The sequence below is a fragment of the Onychomys torridus genome, chromosome 19 (assembly GCF_903995425.1).
Source record: "Onychomys torridus chromosome 19, mOncTor1.1, whole genome shotgun sequence".
Lineage (NCBI taxonomy): Eukaryota > Metazoa > Chordata > Mammalia > Rodentia > Cricetidae > Onychomys > Onychomys torridus.
Genome location: NC_050461.1, coordinates 47,316,211 through 47,343,712, shown reverse-complemented (window position 1 = coordinate 47,343,712; position 27,502 = coordinate 47,316,211). Strand labels below are relative to the sequence as shown.

General features: G+C 44.4%; 1 protein-coding gene across 2 annotated transcripts in view; it reads right to left on the bottom strand.

Moving 5' to 3' along the window:
- Mthfd1l (methylenetetrahydrofolate dehydrogenase (NADP+ dependent) 1 like) overlaps nucleotides 1–27,502 on the bottom strand; it is a 189,369-nt gene that overhangs the window by 104,783 nt on the left and 57,084 nt on the right. Inside the window, exons 13-20 of one of the 2 annotated variants that reach the window (XM_036169039.1) lie at nucleotides 26,251–26,297; nucleotides 23,674–23,781; nucleotides 22,659–22,733; nucleotides 20,317–20,419; nucleotides 12,836–12,912; nucleotides 6,689–6,829; nucleotides 6,199–6,267; nucleotides 94–205 (exon numbers count right to left, since the gene is read on the bottom strand). In XM_036169039.1, coding sequence (XP_036024932.1) covers nucleotides 94–205; nucleotides 6,199–6,267; nucleotides 6,689–6,829; nucleotides 12,836–12,912; nucleotides 20,317–20,419; nucleotides 22,659–22,733; nucleotides 23,674–23,781; nucleotides 26,251–26,297 — 732 coding nt within the window. The remainder of the gene's footprint in view (nucleotides 1–93; nucleotides 206–6,198; nucleotides 6,268–6,688; nucleotides 6,830–12,835; nucleotides 12,913–20,316; nucleotides 20,420–22,658; nucleotides 22,734–23,673; nucleotides 23,782–26,250; nucleotides 26,298–27,502) is intronic. The other variant, XM_036169040.1, reaches the window with a different exon arrangement.

The following is a 27,502-nucleotide window of genomic DNA, read 5'->3' as shown; positions in this document are numbered from 1 at the left end:
GATGAGATTCCATGTCAATACTCTGTCCCAGCCATTATCTTTTCAATTTTATTAGTATTCTACAATCATTAAATTTTAAACAGAACTACTTACCTACAAACCCTTCTTCTCCAACCAACTTCAGAGCAATTTTATCAGCTAACACGGATGAGTTGCCGTGAGCGATGTTAGCAAAGGGGCCGGCGTGCACAAACACAGGTGTCCCCTACAGAAGAACAAGAACAAATTAACATCCCCAAGGAAAGAGAAGAATGGAAACCAAGCTTAATTTGGGGACACAAGGTGCCACAGAGTACTCCATGTTAAAGCTTACCCGGACATTCTGAGTCCATATTGCACACTCAAAGCACAATAGCTCCCAAGAGATCTAAATGAACTGTGAGCCAGATAGGGCAGAACACATCTGTAATTCCAACACTTGAGGTAGAGACACCAGGAGTTCAAGGTCATGTCTAGTTACAGAAGGGGTTAGAAACCAACCTGGGCTACAGGAGCCTAACCTAAAAATAAACACAGGTAGGGCTGGAGACATGGCTTAGTCAATAAAATGCCTGCCACTAGAGCATGAGGACCTGAGTTCATATCCTCAGAAGCCATGTAAAAAGTGGGTATGTATGGTGACACCAGCTTGTAACGTTAGCACACAAGAAGTGAGGGAGGGAAAGGAGGCCAACATAGGTAGATCCAGGGAGGTTGCTGGGCCAGCTGGTCTACCCAGTTGATGAGCTGTAGGTTCAGTGAGAAACCCTGACTGAAAATCAAAGTGGAGATGAATAGAGGAAGATACCCAATGTCAATCTGAGGCCTCTAAACACACTATACAAACATGAGCGCATACATACAAATAAAAAGCAAACAAAAACAAAACCCTTTGAAACAAAACTGAAACCAAAGATACCCTGATTTACTCAGACACCAAGTATGTCTCAAGTCTCCTTGGACAGAATTAGCCTACAGTTAATGCTGAGTGAGAGACAAAATCTCTAAGAATGCAATTACCTCCAATTATAATTTTGATAAGTTACTGTTCATTGCCTGTTGATCATGAAATAAGCCCTGTACCTTATTTCTTATTGCCTATATTATATTTAAAAAAAACTTAAACCTTGATAGTCTAAATAATATCTTCCATGTTCTCCCCTTCTTCACCCAATAACTATTAGTCAATTCAAGAACAATCTACCAGCATTCAAGAGGCTGAGGAAGGCAGATGTCTGTGAACACAAAGCCAGTCTGGTCTACACAGCCAGTGCCAGGCTAGTCAGGGCTACATAGTGAGGAGAGGAGATGAGGAGGGAGACAGAAAGGGAGGGAAGGACAGAGGGAACAAGGAGAGAGGAAAGAAGAGGGGAACAGGGAGAGGAGGAGGGAAGAGCAGGGAGAGGAGAAGAAAAACATCAAAGCCAGGCATGGCGGCACACACCTGCAATCCCAGCATCTGGGATGTTAAAGCAGTACTGAGGATTATCAATTCGATGCTGGTACAGATCACATGAGATTTTGTCTCAAACAAACAAGCAAAGAAAGAAAGAACTGAATAAAAATATTTTATATGTTAGAAACCTGGCAATTATTAAGACAACAAAAGCAAAGAAAAAGAAAAAAAAAAAAAACCCACCATGGGTGAAATGTAACAAAGATAGAAACGATTTGTGGTTGTTCAGACAAGTTGTTATGTAGCGCAGGGTGGCCTCAAACTTGCTATGTAGTTAAGGATGACTTTGAATTCCTTATCCTCCTATCTCTCCTCATTAAATACTGGGATTGCAGCCAAGTACCATCATATCCAACTCAAATTTACTATAGAAAGCATACAAAATAATGGGTTTCTTTAGGACATTTTAATACGTGTATACTTAGTTTATGAGCAATTCTTACTAATTACTGTCCTAGGTAGGGTTTTTATTACTGTAATAAAGCCCTGGGACTAAAAGCAACCTGGAGAGGAAAAGGTTTATTTCAGCATACAACTGTCAGGTCACACTCTGTCACTAAGAGAAGTTAGGACAGGAGTTTAAGGCAGGAACCAATGCAGAGGCCGTCGAGGAATGCTGCTTACTGGCTTGCTCCTTGTGGTTTTCTCAACCCCCTGCTTTCTTACATAACCCAGGATCACCAGTCCAAGGATGGTACTGCCCACAGTGAGCTGGACCCTTCCACATCAACCATTGGCTTGCTCACAGGCCAATCTGGCAGGGATAGGGTTCCCTCTTCCAAAATAACTGTAGCTTGTATCAAGTTGACATAAAACCAGTCGGCACAATTACAGATTAATATATATATAAAAGGTACTAATTAAAAATTTTAGGCTTTCAAAGTCTTTAAATGAACCTTGTCAATAGAGTCATTTTTATAGTCTTTTTAATTTTCCTTTATTGATGACAACAGGCTTTCGCCCTATCTGAAAATAATTTTCTCACTAAAACACTCAGGCTTTATCCCAAGGCCAGGCAGGTTATTGGGGGTCTGCTCAGATGAAGGCTTGGCTCCACCTGGGAAAATATAGGCTGCCCCTTTGCTGACACAGTGGGAAGCGGGGAGTGATGCGGGGTGGGGGCGGGGCGGCTCGGAAGCATGGAAAATTCCCATGAACTATGCTGGGTTATTTAGCTGAATGTGGCTCCAGGATGAGAGAGCTGAACAAAAGCAGGAAGAGAGTTAGTGGAATTAAAAAAAAAAAAAAAAAAATTGGTCTGAGAATAAAACAGCTTCTCAAGGCCACGATCTGAATTCCAGGTTTAGCTATCTTCTCCAAGGCCTCAGGAGAGTGAATACCACGGGTCCTGAGAAGGTCAAAGTGATGCACACGCACGAGGACTATAAAATCCGACAAGCATTCGTGTTCACAGGTACACATGACTACTGTCCATCTCCCTAACTACCCACAACACCTCTCTTCTAGCTACACACACTATTCAAGTGCTCTGAGAAACAGACTGAAGAAGACTCAGAAGTCGGTCCACAGTCTCCCAATCCTGTCTGTCGCCTGGGTCATGCTGCTACCCTGGAGAAGCGCAATGCCGACGAAGTCACCGGCCCCATCCCTGGATGGCGGCTGGCTCGCCTCTTCCACAGACTGCAACCCTCATTGCCGCCATCTGTCAGACAGGCATCAGGCCCTGGTTCTGCACGGGTCACAGGTGACACGGTGTGGCTGAACAGGCATAGGCTCCATGATTCCTGGAATAATCACCCCAAGTTGCTGCTTAATCTAAGGCAAATCTATTTATTAAAAAAGGAAAAGGACTTGCCTCTTTCACAGAGCTTTTCTTATTATTTAAGCTATATGACTCATCTATCAGCAAAACCTCTTTGTGATTCTATCTTTATTTCTTGTGTGTGTGTGTGTGTGTGTGTGTGTGTGTGTGTGTGTGTGTGTGAGAGAGAGAGAGAGAGAGAGAGAGAGAGAGAGAGCGAGCAGGTGCATCATGTAGGACATAGTCTGCATGGGGAGGTCAGAGGACAACCTCATGCTTTGGTCTTAATCCTTCCATCTTATTTGAGACAGGGTCTCTTGCTTTTCACTGCTCACATACCAGGTTAGCTGGTCCTTGGTCCTCCCTTCTCTGCCTCCCACCTCGACATAGGAGCTGGGGTTACAGGTCACATCAAAGGCACACGTAGCCTTTTACGTGGGTAATAAGGATTGAAACTCAGGCCCCAAGGCTTGCAGAGCAAGTGTTCTTACTCACTGAACCATCTCCCTAGCCCTTAAATTTTTTTTTTTTTTTAATCAGCAATTACGTATCTTAGGAGGACAACAGGATGTTTTGATGTGTGCATTATGGAATGTTATGCTGGAGTCTGAATCCTGACTATCCTCCATGGGCCTCTGTGGTGAAGTCTTGGCACCAAGGGAAGGTGGTGAAATTCTTAAGAAATAGGGCCTTGTGGGAGGATTTCAGTCCCGGGGAAGGGGTATCTCCATGAAGAGGACTACTGAACCCTGGGGTCCCTTACTGTCTTCATGTGCTGGCTATGAGGGGAGCAGCTTGTTCTGATACATTCGCTGATCAGGATGTGCTGTCTTTCACAGCGCCAAAAGCAACAGGGTGACCAGACACAGACTGATTTTTCCCTCTACTTTGCATTTTATAATTTTGTGTAAGGTAGTTGTTTTAGTTGGAAATCATGGAGCCAAATAATGTGCAAGCAAGAGCCGACCTCTTCCTGACATGAGAAACCCAAGGCCCAGGGAAGCAAGGGGTATTCTCCAAGGCCACAGAACAGATTAATAACCATATTAAGATTACAGTGCTAGTTTGGAGTCTGAGTGGACTAACGATCAAATGGTGTTATCAGACACTCAAACACAGAGACCATGACACACATTCAATGGCAGCGTTTGAGCTAAACACATTGTCTAAAAAAAATTCCATTCAGAGGTATATCCATCTTGACTTTTATTTCATACGCAGAATGCTTGGGAATGTGAAGTAGCAACTACCTTGGTTTCTTCTGATGAATAGTCTTCATAATGGTTCTTTCCAGAAACTTCCTAAGATTATTACTTCCAATTATTATTACTTCAATCTCGAAAGTGATTTGGTTGCTTCCCAGAGAATCAACAGAGTATTAAAATTCCTAAAAATACTATAGTACTGGACAGAACTATAGCCCCTGGCCATATACAGCTGCAAATACTTAAAAATGTTGCAAGTACTCCTTTCTCTAAAACCTAAATAAATGCAACAGCAGGCATGTGGCCCAGCAACTGAAAGGCTACATTTTTAATTTTATCAAACTTCAATATAGAAGAATGCATGTAACCTGTGGTCACAACAGCACCAGACCGTGTGCTTTATCATATGGTGATTTCATCAATGCTGTGTGAGCTCATCTACAGGAATCTTTTGATTTCCAACATGTCTTTAGATAGGCTTGTCTGGAAGATCTAGGCCTTAACCCCTCCCCCAGCCACCTGCTCCTCTTAGTCTATGGTAGAACCTGGCATGGATTAGTATCCCAGAATCTTCTGAGGTCTTCCAAGGAACAGTTAGGACTGAGAACTGCTGACATCTTGGCTACCTGTCGTTAGGCAGGGGATTCCCCAGTGCCCTTTGATGATACTAGCTGTATCCAAAATATAATACTGCCCACAAATTAGACTTTTAGGCTGTCCATGGATACAGACCTCCCCCCCACTGACCCCAGTGTCACTGATTCCAGGAGCCCTTCCCAAATGACTGTCTAGAATTAAGGCACAGACAGAGTTCATATATGCAACTATCTTAACCGAATTCTGCACTTGGTTTTTTAAATAAATTATATGTTCACATAATCTTAAACTAGTCAATGCCGTAAATGAAAATTAGGAACTACGTGAGTGTACTAAGCATTGCTTAGGAGAACACCATCTATTAAATGAAACTAGACTTGCAGTGTGGCAGATATCTTAAAGGCTTAGTGATATCTCTTTACTTATGAGTTCACTTACTGTGCTAGGCTGAGGCCTTGCACATTGGAGGTAAGCACTGTACCACTGAGCTACCTCTCTGAACTGTGAGTTTTTGGAGACAAGGTCTCAGTACACAATTCAGGCTGACTTTGTACTCTCTATGCAGTCCACCCTGACCTCAAAAGGTCTAATTCTCCTGCTTCTCAAGTACTGGGGTCACAGGTGAATACCACCATACCCAGAGATTGCTGAGATTTAAAACAACATACCAACAAATTCACTTTTAACTTTTTATTTATTTTTTTCAGAAGACCAAGGAGTTATTCTGACACTCTGCCAGGCTCACACTGGCCGGAAATGTTCACATTGCCTAACGTCAATCCAATGAAAGCAAATGCTACATTACAAACAATTACAAAAAGAAAACCATGGGTGGACAGATAAATTACCATGAAGGATCTGAGTTTGAACCCCAGAACTCAAGTTAAAAAGACAGTAAAGAAAAAAAAAAGATGGCATGGTGGCACACTTGTGATCCAGAGAGGCAGAGATCAGTGGAACCCTAGGGTTGGGTGGCCAGTCAGTCTATCCTTATTGACAAGTTCCAGGCTAATGAAAGACCCTGTCTCAAAAACTAAAGTTGATAGGACCCAAGGAATAATAGCAGATGTTGACCTCTGACCTCCACACATGCATGTATAAGCATGTGGCACCCTTGCCCAACACACACACACACCTACACATGCATAGTCACACATTAAAAAAAAAAAATACAAAAAAATAAAAGAGAAACTACTTACTTCCAAGGTCTGCATCAGATTTGGTTTGATGGCATCTTTCATCAAAACTGTCAAAGCACCTGTCACCCCCTACAGGAAAGAAAAAGACACATAAATCAGCATAAGAACTCTTAGGCCCTGGCTGATTTGTCCCCCGCCCCCAACCCCCTTCTACTTCTAGGTGGGCATCCCCCAAGCTGGTCATGCGCCTGGGATTGTTGGCTCTGCAATGTGTCTCTCTCACCCCAGCCTGGGGTTCTACCAGCCCGGCCTGGCCACAGTAGAGTAGGGATCAAGACAGACAAGAATAGTGAAATGCTTATGAAATACATTTCATGTGTTCTGGTTGCGGCCAGGTATAGACCTGTTATTAACACAAATGAAGGCTTGTGAAGGAGACAACAGGGCCCGCACAACTCTTCAGAACCCCCACTGTACACCAGTGTTAAGAAGGAGATCTCTGTTCTCCAGATGGACAGCAAGCTCCCCAGGGCCTACGAGGAACACTCACCAAATCCTCAGCTGTCACCGGCTGCCCATCCTTGTCACTGGCCACCACCATCCTTCCTAGCCGCTCCTTCATGTCTGCGAGGCTATCAGTCAAGGCCAGCACCGCCATGATCTCGCTGGCCACTGCGATGTCAAACTGTGCCTGAGAGCAAAGCAGATGCTGTGGTCATCTGAGGTGTTACTGGATGGACACTTTTCACAAGGTTTCAGGAGACATAGCTGGGGGTTATCCCCTGTAGGTAGGTTAACTTTCCTAGAGTTGCATAGCATGTAGGGTCTTGGCTTGTACCATCAAAGATGGCCTCCCTAGGTTGCCCACATTGTCTCCTGTGCTCTGCTAAATAGTAAGTCACCTAGATGAGGCCTGTGAAACCTGCTGCTTATTGTACCATGCAGTGTGCTACTGTAGTCTGCTTCAGACTAACATTAAGTACTAATGTATGGCAGGGGTGCAGCTCAATAGTGAAGTTCTTGCTTAGTACGTGCGAAGCCCTGGGTTTGGTCCCCTCCGATCCCCAAAGTATGAGTGTCATTATCTTTCTTCTGAGCATCTTTATCACTAAAACGTCTGGCCACAAAGGCAGGGACTGTATAGGAAGACTCCTCCTAGACCCAGTAGGGACAACAGCCTGTGATACCCAGTAGATGTTTAGTGCACGCTGAATGAACTAGTCAGTGAACTACTGGCTATCCCTGTTCATAGTGGTGGGTCACATTATATTCGCCTCTACCCTGCTGATCTCCTCTCTCTTCTTTTTGTTGAGGTAGGAATTAAACCCAGGAAGGTAGGACGCTAGGCAAGCATGATACCACTGAGCTATAGGCCCATTAATACTTAATTACAAGTCTTTGTGTCCAGGAGAGATGAAACAGTGGAGTAAGAGCATCCTGCCAGCTCCCTGTTCCCGTGCACAAGGCCCACTTCTTGTTGAGTTTAACCTCAGCACAGTTTTGGCCCAGCAGCTAAAGAATGGCCCAGAACCGATTTGTGTCTGTTTCATGAGGGTATGGCTCCATCCTATCCTAAGGCTCCCGGCAATGACAGTCATAGAGCACTGACTTTCTTCAAAAATTTCCCAGGACTTCCTCCTCCCCCCTCTTGGCTCCAAAAACACGTTGTACAGAGTCCAGTGGGAATGAAGAGGGAGACAAGGAGTGTGTATTTCTTTCTGCTTACAATCCAGCCACTGGGGAAATATCTGCACATAGCCACTTCGTTAAGCTCCAGCTTAATTTTCTGGATCCCAGGGGGAGTGTGAGTCAGACAGGTTCAAGCTCACAGAGAGAAAATGGCTCTGCCCTGGTGGGATCACCTTAGGAGATATTTTATTACCTATTTCCATCACCGACAGATGAGGAAATGCAGGCAGGAAGGAGCTGGCTGGCTCCTTCCTGGTTGAGCTTGTATTAGCCATTGATCTACTGAAAAAATACTGCCCAAAAGTTAAATACAGCTATATCCAATGACTATATTCTCAATACAACTCATTCTAAAACGTAAGTGATTTTTCATTGCATGAAATCTAACTTCCTATAGCACACATTACATTGTAAACAATGGTTGGAAAAATGACCAAAATGTTACTATTTTCCGTGTGTAATGTGAGCCTGGAAACACTTTTGCAATATGAACTACATAGCAAGCAACTTGTAGAATTGATAATATGTATACAAGTACTTCACTTGTAATTGTCTTAGTTTCGAAAACTGTAAGCCTGCATCATTGTGGATGCTTCTAATTCCAGCATGTGGGAGGCTGAGGCAGTTTGGGGCCACCCTGGGCTACCTAATCAATTCCATATGTGTCTTCACCTAATAGCAAGACCATGTGTGTGTGTGTGTGTGTGTGTGTGTGTGTGTGTGTGTGTGTGTGTGTGTATGCATGTATGTATGTATCAATGCAAACTGAGTCAATCTAAAGATCAATTACATAATAAAAGACATGAGACCATTTTTCCTCATGTCACTAACCAATGTGCTTGGGAGAGGAATGTTCTCATTTTGTAGCAAATAAAACACTTCAAAATCACATAAAGGGACAAATGGATTACCACAGATATAAGCAAAAGGACAGAGTACAATGCATCTAGGCCAGTAAGTGGATTTAACTTTTCTGGAAAGCAATGCAGAAATCTATGCAATGTACGATGCACTGACTCTATAATTCTATCCCCAGAAATCTACCTCCAACATAATACCAGACAAGTACATAAGCACAAACATACTTATCACAGCCTATTTAAGTCAGCCACAATAAATAACCCGCGTGTCCTTTAACAGAAGTTGGTGAGCTGGCTGATGTATCTATATGAGTCATTAAAACCCATGACATACAGTTTTACCTTTATTAATTCAGGATAATGATTTACTGAGTACGATGGTTAAAACAAGCAACAAATACTCTAGTATAACCCATTATTACTTAAAAAAATGCCCAAAGCAATACAAAATATAAGCAACCTGCCAAGTAATTTAAATTGGTACTATGTATACTAGGCTGTCTTTATCCTTGCAGGGATCCTCCTGCCTCTGCCTCCTAAATCCTAGGATTACAGGCATGCACCACCACGTGTATCTACACTATTAATCTATAACGCTATAGATACCATTTCACAGTGGAATTTGATTTTTAATATCTGTCAACTGCCATTTATTTGTTCAACAAATACCCATTGACACCACCTACTCACGGTGATAAATGTTTGCTCTAAGTATAGAGGACAATGGTGCGCACAGAAGGCGAAACTCCGCTTTCAGGAGGGTGTGAGAACTGGCTGTTAAGAAGGTATTCAGGTGCAGGATTCAGCCAGGAGAGAGGAGAATTTGGGGACAGAACCCTGCAGTGTTATGTAAGGTGGCCAGGGGATGAGCCATATCTGAGTACTTATTGTTGAACATCCTTGTTAGACACATCGAGCCATGTCCTATGTCCCAGATGACCACTAGTCTTAAATTTTTTGTGCGAGTCACTGTTTTAGATGGAAGATTTTGATTTTGAAGCTTATAAAAAATGGTCTAAGGCTCCCTTTGCCATCTCTGCATGTTGTCCGGGACAGCCCCGCTGTATGGTGACTGCTAATGGATGCCTTGTTCCAGGAGGGCCGGCTCCGATTTCTTTTACACTAATGTGTTTCACGTTAGCTCTGTTGTTTTTCTCTGTCTGCTGAAGCTTCCATCATCCTTCCCCTTCAGAACTCTGAATGAATTTCCCCAAGGCCACCTGGCATTTGGTGTCGTTGATGAGAATTTTTATTCCTCTGTGAGTAACCAGGACCTTTTCTCTTTGGCAGCACTTAGGAATTTCTTCTTTATTCCTTCATGTTCTGAAATTTCAGCCTGATGTTTCTGGGCAGAAGTCTTTGTTTTTTTCTCCCTTCCCCCTTCCCTTTCTGCGCTGCATTTGTCTTTTAAAATGGAAACGCTGTTTTCCTGCCATTTTCCTCCAATTGAGGAATTCTTGTCCTGTTAGTTCTTTGAATAGGCCGCCCACTCTGTCCGGAGGTGCAGTCCTCTGGAGACCCCAGCTGACAAGGCTCTTTTTTGCCTATGTCTTCGTGTGTGTGTGTGTGTGTGTGTGTGTGTGTGTGTGTGTGTGTGCGTGCGTGCGCGCGCGCGCGCGCGCGTGTACACACGCGCACAGGCCGGAGGTTGGCATCAGTGTCTTCCTCAACTGTTCTACCTTGTGAGTAGAGATTCCTCTGTCCCTGCCTCCCCAATGCTGGGGTTACAGCTACATGCCATCACGCTTGACTTTCCTTACATGGGTGCTGGGAATCTGAATTCAGGTCCTCATGTTTATGTGCCGACTGAACCGTCTCCCTAGTCCATGTGGTCATTTTTGAGATAGGGTTTTTCTATGTAGCCAAGGCTGTCTTCAAACTTACAATCCCCCTGACTTAGCCTCCTGAGTGCTGGCATTATAGTCATGTGCCATTGTGCCCTGATAGAGTCTTTATAATTGAGGATCAAACCCAGGGCCTTCAGGACTTCCAGATGGTGCTTTCTGTTTCTTAAACTTTCGGATTTCTTTTTTTACTGTTTTACTCTGGGAGCCATTTCTGGATAGTTCCTTGATTAGAAAGAAGTTCCTCTCTCGTACACTTCTCCCTCCTCACCTCAGTTTTCTACACCCATGGTACTGCTTTTAGGATCTTAACACAATTCTTGGAGCATCAGTGAACTCTCACTGGGTAACACAGCACTTGAACCCCTTTGAACATTCATACACCACTCAGACGCCGCCCCTTGGTCTCCTATTTTGTTTCCCAGGACCTGGTCAGTTTTCATGTTGTATAGTTCTTTGTTTCTTTCTTTCTTTCTCTCTCTCTCTCTCTCTCTCTCTCTCTCTCTCTTTCTTTTCTTTTCTTTTTTCCTTTTTGGAGCTGAGGATCGAACCCAGGGCCTTGTGCTTGCTAGGCAAGCACTCTACCACTGAGCTAAATCCTCAACCCTCCTTACACATGAGGTGACTGCTGGCCTGAGGCCCTCTCTCACATGTCTGAGGATATAACATCAGACATGTATAGTTTACGTGCCCATACCCCCAAGGAGGGTGAGCTGCTGTTGACCCCTTCAGTAGAGCCATCCCCAGGCTCACTGCTACCCTTTAGGTGCTTACTTAACATGCTAATGTCAAGTTCTCTTCACAAAAGGGTCACAGTGTGCTGGTTTTCTCTAAATGAATACTTCACTGGCACCTTCCAGGCATGCAGCATGGCAGACTTAGAACCTGTCACTGCAACATGAATGGTTCCTGTGGGTTGGGCAGTGATCCTGTCCCTGACCTTGGAATCCAACCCAGGTCCCCAGGCTGAGTTATGCATGTGTACAGGCTGTGGCCAGATGTATAAGTACCACAGTTAGGTCCCCATCCACCCATGTCTAGGGATCATTCCCAAATACTAACCCCAAAGGGTAGCTGGTTTCTCCTGGTCTGAGAGCTAGGACACCTTGCACCCCTGAATTTAGAGGTCCCTCCTCCACATTCTAGGTTGTCCTCTCTATTAATCCAAATTCCTTCCCCAAACTTTTCAGGAATGATTGTGGATTTTCTAGCACGGATAATATCGATCATGTGAAATCTGTTTGTGTATGAAAGCTCCAGAGTTTGGGGTTAAGAAGGGAGGTACCTGGGCATAGCTTCTTGATCTAACTCCACATTCAGTTTTCTCCCCCCGCCCCATGAATGTGTGTGTATGGTATGCATGTGTACATGTGTGTGAGTTAAGGAGTGTCTTCCTTGATCACGCTCCATCTTACACAGTGAGGCAGGGTCTCTCAGCTGAACCCAGAGCTTATCAGTTATAGTTGGCTGGCTCTGAGTAGTTCATCTTTGTCTCCTAAGTGCTTGGGTCACAAGCGGGGCCCCGTGCCTGTCCAACGTAAGTGAGGGCGTGGGAACTTGAACTCCAGCCTTCATGCTTGTACAGAAAGAGTTTAACTCACTGAGTGATCTCCTCTCACTCCCTTTTTAATTCAAAATCTATCAAAAGTACCCAAATCCATTTGGTATGAGAAATGGCTATTATCATAAAAGTAACTTTTTCCACTAATAAAAATTTAATGTAAAGCCCATAAATTAAAAAAAAAAAAAAACTTTCCAAAGAAAGTTTACTATAAAAAAAATTAGAAGGCTGTTGTGCCTGGCTAAAAAATTATGGAGTGAATTTATATTTCCTAAGTGCCACTATCCCACATCAGAGACCCATTAAATGGAGGCAGAGCTCATAATTTTTGCCCCACATTGTCTGCTTTTGAGTAATAAGCTATTGTCCTTTGAAAAAATCCTCCATACTATTAAATCTAATAAGTAGGTGTTTGCCGTTTGGTTTATGAAACTGGAGTGGTGTATCTGAGACTTTCACTTTTCCATTGTTACACAGTTGTATTATGGGACGTTCCCAAATGCCTAGAAACACAGCCAAAAGCACTCGGAAGAGGACACTGGAAACTTCCTGCCTCCCAACGCTGTCATTTCCAGAGCAATCCTGATACCCTCCAGTCCTAGATCGGCAGAGCAACTGGAAACCCACCTGAGACAGTGGGAGAGCACCACCGGGGTTGCTGCTGGGGGAACAGAAGCAAAAAGCAAAGACTGGAAACCAAGGTGAGGAAGGGCAGACACTTCCGGGAAGATGGCGCCACCTACCTGCCGGGAACATCCTTTCTCTGTGCTTCCCTGCCCAATGGTTATTTTTCTCAGGAATCGGTCATTGGTATCCAATACTGAAAGAGAACAGGTCGGTTATTCAGTCAACGAATACGGACTGACCATGCTGGGAGATGGTGAGGAAGGAACAGGAAACAAGAGTCTGACTTCATCGGAGGAATCAAATGAGTGAGAAAAACCATAGGCTAGTGGTAAGTGTCTTATTGACAGTGGGTCAGGTGACCGTGGGCTGGCTGGGGTGCTTTTGATTAGGCAGCAAGGACAAGTAGTTCTGAGAGTGTATTTTACATGGACATCTAAGTGACAAGGAGAAGTCAGTTTGGTTTCTCATATATGTAACAGCGAAATGGCCCAGTAATTCTACTCCTATGTGTTATCCAAAAAGCCTGAACACAGAGACCTGAACAGATGTGTATGTGTTCATGCTCATTCACAGTGGCCAGAAAGTAGAAGCAACTGATGTTTCCACCAATAGATAAATGGACTGACTCACAATGTAATCTTACACACCATAAAATGAGCATTTTGATGTCTGCTCTACATATATTTGAAATACTATGCAGACACAGAAGAGCAAATGCTGTATGGTTCTCCCTCCATGAGAGACCAAAAGTAGTCAAATCCACAGACATAGAAAACAGAACAGCCAGGGTCAGCAGCAGAAGAGATGTTACTGTTTCATGGGTCTAGGGCAGTGGTTCTCAACCTGTGGGGTCGGAGACCTCTTCGGGAGTCACACATCCGACATCCTGTATATCAGATATTTACATTATGATTCATAACAGTAGCAAAATTACAGGTATGAAGTAGCAACAAAAGTAATTGGTTGGGGGTCAGCACAGTATTGAGGGGTCATGTTCATTGGGTTGAGAACCGCTGGTCTAGGGCTTCTGTAGGGGATGATGCTAAGCTCTGGGTATGGTCAACGGTGACCAGGCAATCACTGTGGATGCAGTTAACGCTATCAGCTGTACAGTTACGGATGGCTAACGTGGTAACTTTTGCGTCATGCATATTTTAACCACAATAAAAAGAAAAGCCAAAGGAAAACAGAGCACACGGGGGAGGCTGACTGTAATTAGATCAGACACAGCCCTTGCTTGTGTGAACCGCATCAGTTCAGAATATCTGTGAAAACTATTAGGCTTAGAAAAAACCCAATTTATAATGCCAAGAAAGGCAGAAGAGACACTTCCCTCAACTTTGTGATTTAAAACGGCAGGGCTGTTCACAGCAACAACTGAGATCCAGCTTACTAAATGTATAACATGCCACCAATGAAAACAGAAAACAGAGATTATGTATTTGGGAACCAGGAGTATCTGTAGGATGGAGACCATTCATCTTCCTAATGACACACAAACCCCTCTTGGGCCCTCACCCCAGCTGCTGCCACCATTGTCTGTCTGTCTGTCTGTCTGTCTGTCTCTGTCTCTCTCTCTCTCTCTCACACACACACACACTCACACACACACACACACACACACTCACAAACACACACACTCAAATACACTCACAGCCATATATATATACTTCCACTTTTATTTTTTAAGCCTGAAGCAGAACACCTTCAAGGTCAAAGGCCTACATCTCAAACGGTGTCACCAGCCACTATATTTACTCCCACGATGCTAGGCACAGAGTCCCATGCAACAGAACCATCTCCTTTTCTGCTGTGTTGTCCATCAATACTCTTGGTCACAGACTGAGGTCATGTCCCCATCAAATGTATTTAAAGTCAACAGCGGAGCATTCAAATTTTAGTTTGATAAAGGGAAGACAAGCAAGAGGGTTCGATCAAACTACTGCACCATCCAAAGGACACTGCTTTTCGTAATGCCTCAGTAGAGCGTTGTGACCTACCATGATACTTCCGCCCAGGGAAAGAGCTGTGTGAATTCAGCACTAGTGACACATGAGAGAAGATGTGCAGGTTCAAGTCCAACCCACACGACACAGATGTAGCTAAAGCCCTAAGAAAGCAACAGGAACACACAGCTGGCATCTAGGTGACAGAGCAAAAGGCAACATATGCTACATCCTCATTCCTTCCCAGAGCAGGTTCTGAGGGCTTCTTCTGTGCTCAGCCCTGCGCTGGCTAGGCAGGGACATGAAGGTGCACTGGGCACCAGCCTCTGACTCGTGGCATTTCCAGAGAGGAGAGGCACACCAGAGCACATGCATGGAAGGAAGGCAGTGGGACTTGGGGGTTGATGGGTTTATTTAATTTTTTTTTCTTGCTCTAAGTAGTTTTTTTAGCTACAATGTTGACGATGTTCAGAGAACACCCGGAGCACTCCTGATCCTTCAAGTAACCAATGCCAGCCCAGGAACTGAAGGGCAGGTACAGGTGCCATACCAGGGCAGGATCATTATTTGTCTTCCGCAGAAGACATGGCATCCTCTTCCCATAATGCCATTGGGCTACGGTTGAGAAGCAGAGGCATGGTATCTAGAGCAGAGGGGAAGCAGAGACTGACACTGAGTAGGGCTGGTGGGCCCTTGGCTCGTGACGGGGAGATGGACTTGTGTGGAAGAAGGCAAGTCTCTAAGTTTCCGGGTAGCTGCGTTGTCTAAGAGGCAGGGGCTTTGGGGCACTCAATGTAATGAAGCCTAGTTTGCTGGCCCCTGGAGGATATTACATGCTTGGAGATAAGCTTCCCTTCCTGCCTCTGTGACATGCTTCCGGAACAGTCCAGCATCTTAAGCTCTACTCCATCACCTGGGTTGTACTTGTCCTCACTCAAAGCCAGAGCACTCCACCAGTAAATGTACTCTGTTCAGCTATGAAGAGTCCTCCTTCTCAAACTAACTCACTAGTCAGAACCAAATTCCCTATCACATTTCAGCCTGAATTCCTCTGGCCCAGGTGGCTGGTCCTCAGCAATCAAGTCTGCTTTCCTCTAGCGCCCCGGACAGCAATGGAAGTCTGGATTTTCCTGGGATAACTTCTGAAATTGTCACTTCCACTAAAATTGATTTGTAACCACAGAGCATTCCAATCTTTCCTGTCTTCACGCAGAGAAACCAATTGCATGCTCATCAAAGAGGTGATATGTCATGATTTCTGAGGTTGGGGCGCAGGTACAGATGTGCAAGGATGCCAGTTGGCCTGAGAATTTCTTTTTCAGCAGAGCCACACATATGGTTGAAAATATTCCATCGCCTAATTTTTCTTTTACTAAAAGGCCCCCCAAAAAAACAATTTAAAGAGGAACACAAACTCAGAGAAAGCTTTGAACGGTTGACTGCACATTTTGCAAACAAATGGCATGTTAATAATAGAGCCTTCTAGATTAAAAAAAATTCTAGAAAAAAATAATGCCCCACTAAAATGCTGAAAATATTCAGGTTAGCTGTTTAAAATACTGTTTGTTGGTCTAATTTAGACTTGTGGCATGAATAAGTCATAGCTCATCCCCAAAGGACTATTCTGGAGTCATTTCAAATGACCAGCCCAGGTAGTGGGAATATAGCTTGGAGGCGGAGTATATGCTTTGCATGCCGAAGGCTGTGTGGGTTAAATCTCTACCACCATGAGAAACAATAAATGAATAAACCATCCCAAGAAAGAGCTAATGAAGTAGAACATGCTTGGGTTGTAATTGAATTGTGTAGGAAGTAAAATCCACACAAATAAATGGTAAGAGAGCTGTACAGAAAAACTGGATACACCCAAAACTATGATTAGCAGTCATTCAGCATTGTGAAATATCACTTCATTTTTTTTTTCACATTGACAAAATCTCTATGATAGTATTATTTGTTTTAAAATAAAAAATGGATCCTTGCAAGAGTGCTCAAGGAGATTTTAAGTGGATCTTAGGAGACAAAGACCGCAGAGAAACAACATAACACAGCTGTGACCTGCAAAGGGTCACGGGGGAAGTGCTTCCCGGGGGGAAGTGCTTCTGCGTTTACGTGTGTTCACATTTCAGTGGAGCCTTCCCGGAGGGAAGCTGATGTTACTGCAGGTTCGGCATCCAAAATCTAAACCTTGTTGAGTGTTAATATAATACTGCTAGTGGAAAAGCCCACAGCCTGAAAGAGTTTCATGTACAGAATTATTTAAAATAATCTATAAAACATCCTTTAGGCTAAGAGTGGGAGATGTAAATACAACAGATGAACTTGGTGCTTAGGCTTGGCTGTCATTATTGCGCTATCCGCCCAAACCACCAAACCTCTGAAGTTTGGAACTCCGCTGGTCTTGGCTGCTCTGGAAAAGGGCTACTACTCTGTATAGATGAAGAAACTGAGGAAGTGGTTTAATCAAAAGTTGTAAAGCTCGAATGTTGTAGAGCTAAGAGAGAAGACTGTCTGCCTGGTCTCCCTTTGTCTCTTGGCTGCAAGGCCTGCTGGGAGATTCTTACTGGCTTGGCAGAATGGGCTATTGAGAAGACAGCTCAGGAAGGGTGGGAGGCTGGCTGAGTCTGCAAGGAAGACTGACCGAGAAAAGAGATGGGCTAAGGATGGTTATGGCCAAGAAAAGGGTGGCAAGAGGGTGAAGCAGGCCCCTGGAGGAGAGAAGACAAAAACTAGGCACCACAAGTCCCGAGTGACAGACTAATGGTAATCTGATGGACCAGGATGGGAACTCCTGAGGCTTCTGACTGGTGAAGTAACAGGCTGGTGCATTAGGAACCTACTGAACTAAGGGATGCAGCTGCAAACAGGAGAATGTGCTAAAAGGGAACTTATAATTCAGGCATTGATTAAACATATTCCGAAAGAGAACAGAATTGAGAGAATGGGGGACAGGTCTGAGACATTCAGTCCAGGAATACATGTCATCCATCATTTCGGTGGCCTATAGGGTTTATCAGCTGAGCTTGCCACATTCCTGTGAAGTACAGACATCATCATCATCTCCATGACTATATTTAAAGCTCTAGAACACAGAGCAGGGACACCTGTTCAAGGCCACAAAGCTAAGCAGAGTGGCGGCTACTCTCCAGGCTGACTTCCCTGGTTAGTCCTTTGCCCACTGTTCCACTGAAGTGACCTGATGAAAAGCCAGGGAGAGGAAGGGATGTCAGCAAGAGGGAGGTAAGGAAGGAGGAGGGAGAACCGAGGCTATCTGTGCAGCGTGTGATTGCCGGAGCTGAAAACACACCTGTAATTCTAACACTCTCGGGAGGGAGGCAGAAACAGGAGGATTGAGGCCAATTCCAGGTCAACCTGGCCTATGCAGCAAGTTTGAAGCCAGCCAGAGCTACATCACAAGACCTTGTCTGTAGCATGAATCCTAATTGGTCTGAATAATAAAAACCCAGAGTCGATACAGGGGTAAATGCTGAAAGATCTGAGACAAAAGAGCAAGCCACAGCCACCACCTCTTACCTCACCAACTTCTCAGCTTGAAAGAGAGCGATCTCTTGTCTCTTCCCATCTTATACTCTTCTCTCTGCCATATCACTTTCTGTCTTCTCCTCCCTAGTGCTGGGATTAAAGGTGTGAGCCACCACTGCCTGGCTCTGTTTCTCTTTTAGACTGGATCGATCTTGTGTAGCTCAAGGTGGCCTTGAACTCACAGAGGCCGATCTGCCTCTGCTTCCCGAGTGCTGAGATTAAAGGTGTGTGCCATCACTGCCCAACCTCTATGGCTAACTAGTGGCTTAGCTCCGTGATACGGCTGGGCAGAGAGAGGAATATAAGGTGGGAGGAGACAGGAGCTCACTCTCTGAGGCTAAGGAGTTGGCGAGGTAAGAGGTGGTGGCTGTGGCTTGCTCTTTTGTCTCTCTGATTTTTCAGGCCAGCTTTATTTGTTAGATCACACACAAAATCACACACAAAATATCACCAGACTGTTTCAAAACCAGAAGGGCCTGGGGAGATGGCTCAGCTGATAAAGTGTGCCATACAACAAGAGAACCTGAGTTTGATCCCTAGCACTCAAATAAAAGTAGCAATGCCCCTGTACCGGGGAAGCAGAGAAAGGAGGAGCCTTTGGGCTTTCTGGCCGGCCAGTCTAACTATAGGTTCAAAAAGACAGCCAATGTCAACTGCTGGCCTCCATGAGGAGATGCATGCTTGAGCACACCCACATCCACACACACCCACGCCCCAGTCAAAATAAAAAAGAGGGGCTGAGAGGTGGCTCAGCAGTTAGGAGCACTTATTGCTCTTGCAGAAGACCCAGCTCTAGCTTAGTACCCACATGGCCAGCGGGTAACTCCAGCTCCAGACCTGACATCCTCTTCTGGTGTTCATAAGCACTGTACATGTATAGTATATACACATACACACAGGCAAAACAAAAGATTTTTAAAAAGTAGGCTTTAGGCCCAATGTATATCTTTTGTTATTCCATGTCCCTCCCAACTGAGATCCTGAATGTAACAAAGAATATTGTAAAATATACTTCTTTAAAAAAAAAAAAATGGAGAGGAACAAACTAGGCTTAGGGGAAGAGAACTCATCAGGACAAAGAGAGATCCTGCTTTAAAAACATTTTAAAATGCAGATTTAGGAAGAAAAGATTTCCCTTACACATTTGGTGTAATTTGCCCCCATAAACTCATAGGGAATGGCACTATTGGAAGATGGGGCTTTATTGGAGTGGGTGTAGCCTTGTTGGAGGAAGTGTGTCACTGTGGGGGTGGGCTTTGAAGTCTCCTTTGCTCAAGCTTTGCTCAGTGTGATACACAGTTGCTTCTGCTGCCTGGGGATTGAGATGTAGAACTCCCAGCTCCTTCTCCAGCACCATGTCAGCCTGCACGCCGCCATGTCACCTACCATGACAATAATGGACTAAACCTCTGAACTCCAAACTAGCCTCCCCGATTAAATGTTTTCCTTTATGAGAGTTGCCGTGGTCATTGTGTCTCTTCACAGCAATAGAAACCCTAACATTTGGAGAAGGTTGTGTTACTTTGTGGTGTTTTAGCTTTGCACGTGCTAGAAGAGAACTCTCCCACTGAGCTCCAACCACAGCCCTTCACTTTGGAAGAGGAGGGAGTGAACAGGATTGAGTTTAGAGAGAGGTGTTAGGAAAGGACAGTAACGGAAGGTGAGAGTATAAAGCTCAGGTAAGGTGGCTGTGTGTAAGATTGAGTGTTTACTAATTGAACTTAAGAGAGGGGGCTCACTGTTTGGGGGGGCCCCAGGCATGCCTGGGGGATCGGGGTCTGGTGCATGGGCAAGATGTTTGGAGCCCAGTGCCTAGGGTGAGACACTTTGCACAGCCTTGATACAGGGGGGAGGGGCTTGGACCTGCCTCAGCTGAGTGTGCCAGGCTCTGATGACTCCCTATGGGAGACCTTGACTTGGGAAATGTAGGGATGGGGGATGGGTTGGGGGGGAAGACTGGGGAGGTGGGAAGAAGGAAGAGGGGGGAATCTGTGATAGGTATGTAAAGTGAATAAAAATTTTCTTAATAAGAAAAAAAAAGGGAGATGGGGCTCAAACACATCCTCCCAGTCTGGCCCCAAGCGCCCCCTGGCTTTCCCAGTACCTACCTCTCTGCCATGTGATGGTAGAGGGGTCAATGTTGAGGCGGGCGAACTTCCTCACTTCCTCCTCTGTCAGCGTGCTTGGATCAGTCTTATTTATCCCCAGTTTCTAATTGGAGAGAAATGCCATAAGAACAAGAAGGAACAAGGAGCCAGACCCAAACAAAATCATCCCCATAATTAGTAAAGTCCTTGCAAAAAACAAAACCTGGAGTGAACTGTGGGTTAGGTGAAGCCATATCAGCGTGTTTTCTACAAGTGGAAGATAGTGGGGATCTGTGGATACCCTAAAATGATGCTCTGAAAATGGGGTTCAGTCAGCAGTGCACAGTGAACACATGTACTTGCTTCTGCAAGGCTGGTGCCACCCACTGGTGACCCTGACTACTGAGCCCAAGGTGAATGACCAACTGTCACCATGGATGCTTTACTTCATTGGCCTTTTTCTTTTCCTTTTTTCTTTTTGATTTTTCAAGACAGGGTTTCAAGACTGTGTAGCCTTGGCTGTCCTGGAACTCACGCTGTAGACTAGGCTGGCTTCCCACTCAGAGAACCTCCTGCCTCTGCGGGGATTAAAGGCATGCACCAGCACCACCACCTGGCTTCATTGGCCTTTTCAAATGCATGTCCGGAATGAAGTGCCTGTCTAAGTTTCAAAGGAATAATTTTCTATTTCACTTGGAAAAAGGAATTAAAAATTTTAAGTTGGGTGTGGTGGTTCATTCATGCAATCCCAGTTCTTAGGAGACAGAGAGGCAGGAGGATCAGGAGTTTGGGGCTGAGCTATATGAGAAGCTGTCTCAAAAAATAAATAAAGTCAAAGCAACACAAAGCTTTAATGGATTTAATTCTGTAAATAAAATATCCCAAAAAACTGTACTAGAAATATACTTAATGCCAACTAATGGTTATAAATTATATCATAAAGGTGCTTTTTGTTTCTTATTCCCTTAAAAAATGATTAATAGGACAGAAGCAGCTAATAGCACCAGGAAACATATGGGAAAGAATTAAGATGGCTTTTTCAAATACAATGGTTAGTACTGATCGTCCTGCAAAAACAAAAACCAACAAAAACCAAAAACAAAAACAAAAAACCCAATCCAAAACAAACAAACCTGAGTGATGGATAGCCAAGGCTGTCTTCCCATTCTTTAGAACTTTTACAAATGGAAAACATTTCCCTTCAGAAAGGGAAGGCTGCATAAAACCTGACGTGTGAGCTAACTAGGGCTCCCAGGTTCGAAGGCACACCTCCCACCTCACACATGAAGAAACGGAGCCCCAGAGAAGTGGATCATTTGGGCTGGGGACACGGTCAGCAAGCCAAGTGCTTGATGCCAAATCCAACAACTCAATCCCTGGAGGAAGGAGAGAAATGACCTCCGTAAGCTGTCCTTGACCTCCACACACACACACAAAATAAGCAGAAGAAAGGGTTGTAAGGATTCTGTCCTTAATTACGTCATCAGCCTGTGACGGTGTCCCAGCCTAAAAAGCGGTCAGGCCCTCTGTGTGCCCCTTCTCTTCTTCCACTATCTCCTTCCGTACCCCCCCCCTGTAGTCTCTGTCTCTCTGTCTCTGTCTCTCTGTCTCTCTGTCTCTCTGTCTCTGTCTCTCTGTCTCTCTCTCTCTCTCTCTCAATAAAGCTCTAAAAGGTAACTATGTTGCACTGACTTCCGTCCAGCACTTAACCAACAAATGTAAACAAGCTTTCTTAAACTATATGACCTTTAAAAAGGAAAAAAAATATGAGTTATCACTTCCCCCCTTCTTTGGTGTGGGGATTCATCTGTGGACTTCCCTGCGTATGATAATCCTAGTTAACACTCTCTAGAGCAGTGCTTCTCAACCTGTGGGTCTCGACCCCTTTGGGGGTTAACGTATCAGATATCCTGTATATTAGATATTTACATTATGATTCATAACAGTAGCAAACTTACACTCATGAAATAGCAAAGAAATTATTTGTATGGTTGGGGGTCACCACGTCATGAGGAACTGTATTCAAGTTTTTGCAGCATTAGAAAGGTTGGGACCACAGATCTGGAGTTTAATAACCAAAAGAGTATCTGAAAGCCAAGTCAAGTTTCTAGAATGTTCTTTGTCTATTTTTTAAAAGACTTATTTATTTATTTTATGTGCATTGGTGTTTTTTCCTGCATTTGTCTGTGTGAGGATGCCAGAACCCCTGGAATTGGAGTTACAGACAGCTGTGAGCTGCCATGTGGGTGCTGGGTATTGAACCCAGGTCCTCTGGAGGAGCAGCCAGGACTCTTAACTGCTGGGCCATCTCTCCAGTCCAAATGTTCTCTTCTGAAAAAAACCACTACTAACTGGAAACTTACTTTCAGGCGAGAAAGTTGAATTTCTGAAAATTCTCTGACTCCGTTCACTACGGGAACCAGCCGATTGTACAGCGCCTAAGAGGAGAAAACGATACAGCAGAGCGTCAGGCTCGGCCATGAGACTTTGTGTGCATAAATGGACAGAGTGCATTACATTTATAGCCAAACAGACTCTATTGATACTTGAGCGCTAATAGAAACAATCTAGGCTTAAATTCTGTCATTTTAATAAAACACGGTAAAATGGAAATGATGCACATTACGGAGAATTTGCATAAGCCTATCTGGTCTGTACCCTTACAACTTATCAAATACTTATCTGAATTCTGTTTGAAAGGTTCACCAGGGGATCATTATCACTGAAAACCTCAGAACCCTTATGGCAAACCATGCCAGGAAGTAACTCTCTCACCTACGACCTCTGCCTGTGAGGAATAAACTCCCAGAACTCAGTCACTTTCAGCTGTGAGTTGGTTTAACAGCTGTGAGCTGTGAGTTGGACACACTTTCACGCCTATGAAGGCAGAAAGGGCCTCTAAGCTCTTTCACATTGCATGATTGCTGCATGTAATTTCAGTCTCACAAATGGCTGGCTGTGGCTATCACTTAATGGTCCAGCTCTTGCACAGCATGCACGAAGCCCTGGGTTCGAGTCCCAGTACTGGAAGCCCCAAATCCCCCTTCCCCAAAAGTTCAATCCACTTTAGAATGGACCGTAGTGAAAACAAATGATGTACCAAAGATCTTTAAAACTTAAAAGACTCATCTCAAATAACATTTGGCCTATTCATTATATTCACAATTCTCCCAGCTGCTCTGCAGTGATCATCAACCATCTTGAGAACCTGATTGACATGTAGCTCTCTTCCTCTGGAAGTGAGGATATGGATAAAATTCACCAAATGTTGAATACAATTTCAGAACAAATGGGCTGTAAAAGTCTTTCATGAAATCCTCAAGGATGCAAGAACCCACGAGTAAAAGCTCCAAGATGGCTAACAAGGCCACCTCTCACCTTGTCTGTTTGAGTACTCTCATGTAAAATTCTTGTGTCGATGGCCGCAGCCAGCAAGTTATTAGCAGCAGTGATGGCGTGGATGTCCCCAGTCAGGTGAAGATTGAACTAGAAAGGAAATGTCATATCTTTCTATTTGTATCATACAGATAGGACAGTTTTCAAGGACTGCCTGAATTAATAAGTGGAATGCTAATTATCTGTTTTTATCAAGAGCCAAGACAAGATGGCCGACATTAGAAAATCAAGGTCAAGGCCTCCCACTTGATGTTAAAGAACTCTTGAGGTTATCACAGATTCCTCCATCCTCAGGTTAAAGATGACACATTTTAATGGGCTTAATGACTGGTTTCTTCATTTCTAATTATTATTTGTACCACTTCATTATTTAGGAAACTGTACTATATCAAATACACTTGGGAATGAAACAAGACTTTGATAGAAAAAATGAAATAAGAGAAAACATTACTGAAAGCTAGTTTTGTATTAACACATAATTACTGTCTATAGAATCAACACACTCATAATTTGAAAACTTTAATTCTTAAAGTTAATGTATTCAAATTTTACTTATTATCATGTATGTATATGGTGGAGGGAGGGGTGTGGGCATGGCATGGCATGCGTGTGGAGGTCAGAGAACAACTTCACGGAACTGGTCTCCTTTCACCTTTACTTGGGTTCTGAGCTTGAATCAGGGTCTAGGCTTGACTGGCCAGTGCCTTTAAATGCTGAGCCATCTATCTTGTGGGCCCTTGCAAATCTTCAAGGAAAAGTTATTATGGGTTTCACATCTCTAACTTCCAAATCTGAAAATCCAGAGCTTCAAAATCTGTAACATTTTGAATACCTACATGAAGCACAAGTGGAAAGCTCTATCCTACATTTTGTTCGTGACTGAAATTATTAACATTATTACACAAAACCCAGTGTAACCCTATTAATCTCCTTTCAAGATCCTCCAATGGCTGACTATGACCCTTCAAGTCAGACCTAACCTTTTGGCTATGAGGGCTGGCTCATTCATGCCTACTCCTCTGCCTCAGCTTCCTTGGTCTACGTGCCCTGGCCATGTATTCTGGCCAAGTTCAGTGACATCATGTGGTTCCTGAACAGGCAAAGCCCTTTTCTGTCTCCTTATAGAGTTTCTCTGACGACAAATGCCTTACCTCATTTTTCACAAGAGTGGTACTCTTCAATCTAATGCCTTTAATTCCTTGGCCCGTCTAGAACTCAATCTAACATTTCTCCATACAACTCTTGAGTCTCTGATGCCTGTGTATGGAATCTGGTCAATCAATACCCACTATATGGCAGGCATTGTGGTACAAGCTGTGAATACAGATGGAGCAGACACACAGTTTATCCCAGCTTCAAGGGGGCAACCTGCCTGCCTCTGCGTACCCCTACACTGAGCCATGGCGTTGAAGACCCGTGCAGATGAGTAGATGAGCACCATTGCTCTCTCCATATTTGCTAGTTAAACCTCGACCCCTGCTTCCCTGGCATGTTCCTTGTTCTTCATCCTAACTTGGCCTTCAGGCCTTGGATTCTCCTACCTTGTGAAGGAGAATGAGGGACTTTTGGAGTGAAGGAGAATCTTGGGACCATAATTCAGGCAAGGTAGTGAGGACAGAGGAAGGGTAGAACATCCCATGCATGGGAAAAGTCTTAGAATCAAGAGAAAACAGCATACCAGTACAGCTCAGTGGTTACATGCATGCTCAGCGTTCATGAGACCCTACATCCCAGCACCCACTTGGAAGACAGGACGGGCACCTCCAAGGAACTTGATAAGGAGGGGTCGGTCACACAGACTACAAAGTAGGAGCAAAGGCCTGCTATGATCTCTCAGACCACACAGAAGTGAAAGGTAATAGGAAGGAGAGTGTCCTTCTCAGACAAGAGCTTAGGGAGATTTCAGGACTGATCCACGAGGCTGATGCAGAGAGCAGGGGCTGATACAGAGTGGGGCTGATGCAGAGAGCCTGGCTGATGAGAGAGAGAGAGAGAGAGAGAGGTGCTGATGCTGAGAGAGAGCGGTGCTGATACAGAGAGTGGAGCTGAGGTGAACAAGTCCTCACGAGACATGAGGATAAGGGAAGCAAGATGAAGGAAGTGTTCTTGGAGAAATAAGCATCAACGCCATTGAGTCCTTCGGCCCATTTTGTTCTGAGATGATTTTATTTGTGGCTTCAAATCAGTAGAACAAATCATTCATCTCTTTCTGAATTTGGCAGTCTAAGAGATGAATGATGGGACCCAGAACAACACTGTCTTAGCTAAAATAGGCTTGAGTCCACATAGGCTTGGGGACACAGAATCATTTTGGAATTCAGAAAAGCAGTATGGTGTGTGTGCACATGTGTGTGCATGCCTACACATACATACACATATATACATATACTTTTATATTTCATTCATAAAAGGCTCCAACCAGGGACTAGGTTAGCATCCATTTGTTATAGGAAAATATATGTATATCAGTGTAATGTGAATATTTACACCAAGCAGCACACACATATCTATATGTAGCCACCAGTGTCAGGTGTTCAGGTGAGCATCTCACAGCCTTACCTCCTCCATGGGGATGACCTGAGCATATCCACCACCTGCAGCTCCTCCTAGACAAGACAGCAGGTACAGTGAGGTGAGTCCCCAGACTTAGTTACAAGACAGACACACATCTAAGGACACCACTCATACTCAACGGGGAGGCTTGCTAAGGCCCAGAGGTTCTGTCCATCCAAACAAAAATGGCTGCCCATGGGGCGTGGGTGTGTGTGGCTCAGTCTTCCCTTTCATGCCCAAGCTGCTGGAGTTATCTTCAGCACCATGACAGCCAAACAAAACTAAACCAAAAAATACTCACCCGTGAATACCTGAGACGTAAACATGATAGGCTTCAGACAATCCATCTGATGGCTGCTTATCCCTCCCAAGATTAGTTCTTATGCTAAAGATACCAGTCTCCCACAAACATACATCATTTTGCAGTCCACCCTGTTCTCCGGATGTTCTTTCCATGTTATTTGAGTCTCACGACAGCCAGATGAGCCTGGTACTAGAAGCCCTTCCTCACTTGTAGATGTGCCTCAGAGATGTTAAGATTCGCTATAGGTCTTGCAGAGGTGAGAGACACCAGCCATGACTAGAACGCTAGCCTCCCTGCTTTAAGTCTCATGCTCAACCTGCTTCATAAGGCATGGCCCTCCAGGAGGAGTCGGTACTTAATGGGTTAGGAATTATTAATATTTGTAGCAGCGATATAAATAAAATACAGTTAAAAACCCCAAACTGCCAAGAGCACTCAGTAATTGCAGCAATAAGGGCCGAGGAACGACTTGATGATAAATCAACAGAGTAGGAGTCATGAAGAGGAAGTGCCAGACATCAGCTCAGCTAAGCCAGGGAGGAATTTCCTCACAGCTCTTTCTGCACACAGCCAGTTGTCTCCTCTCCAGAGCTCCTTGGCCCTGCATAACAACTCCCACAAGCTGCGACTTGGGGCCTGACCTAAAGAGCTCATATGTGTACAGGAAGAGACCTTTCGCTGTGGCCGGGATGATAAAGCACCAATAAGATGGGCTGAGTTTCAACATCACTTGGCAAAGGAGGTGGGGATGATATAGAAGACTCTGCTGGAGGCAGGAGGCCTGAGCAACAGTGTCAAGGGACCAGCTTCCTGGGGATCCACGGAAGACCTCCCTAATCCTGCAGCAACCTCTGCATGCCTTTATGCACTAGGAGGTTCAACTTGGGGTGACTGCTATGTCCTGAGTGTTTAGGAGATAGAGGAATGACCACGCAGCTCTTTTGCAAACATTTA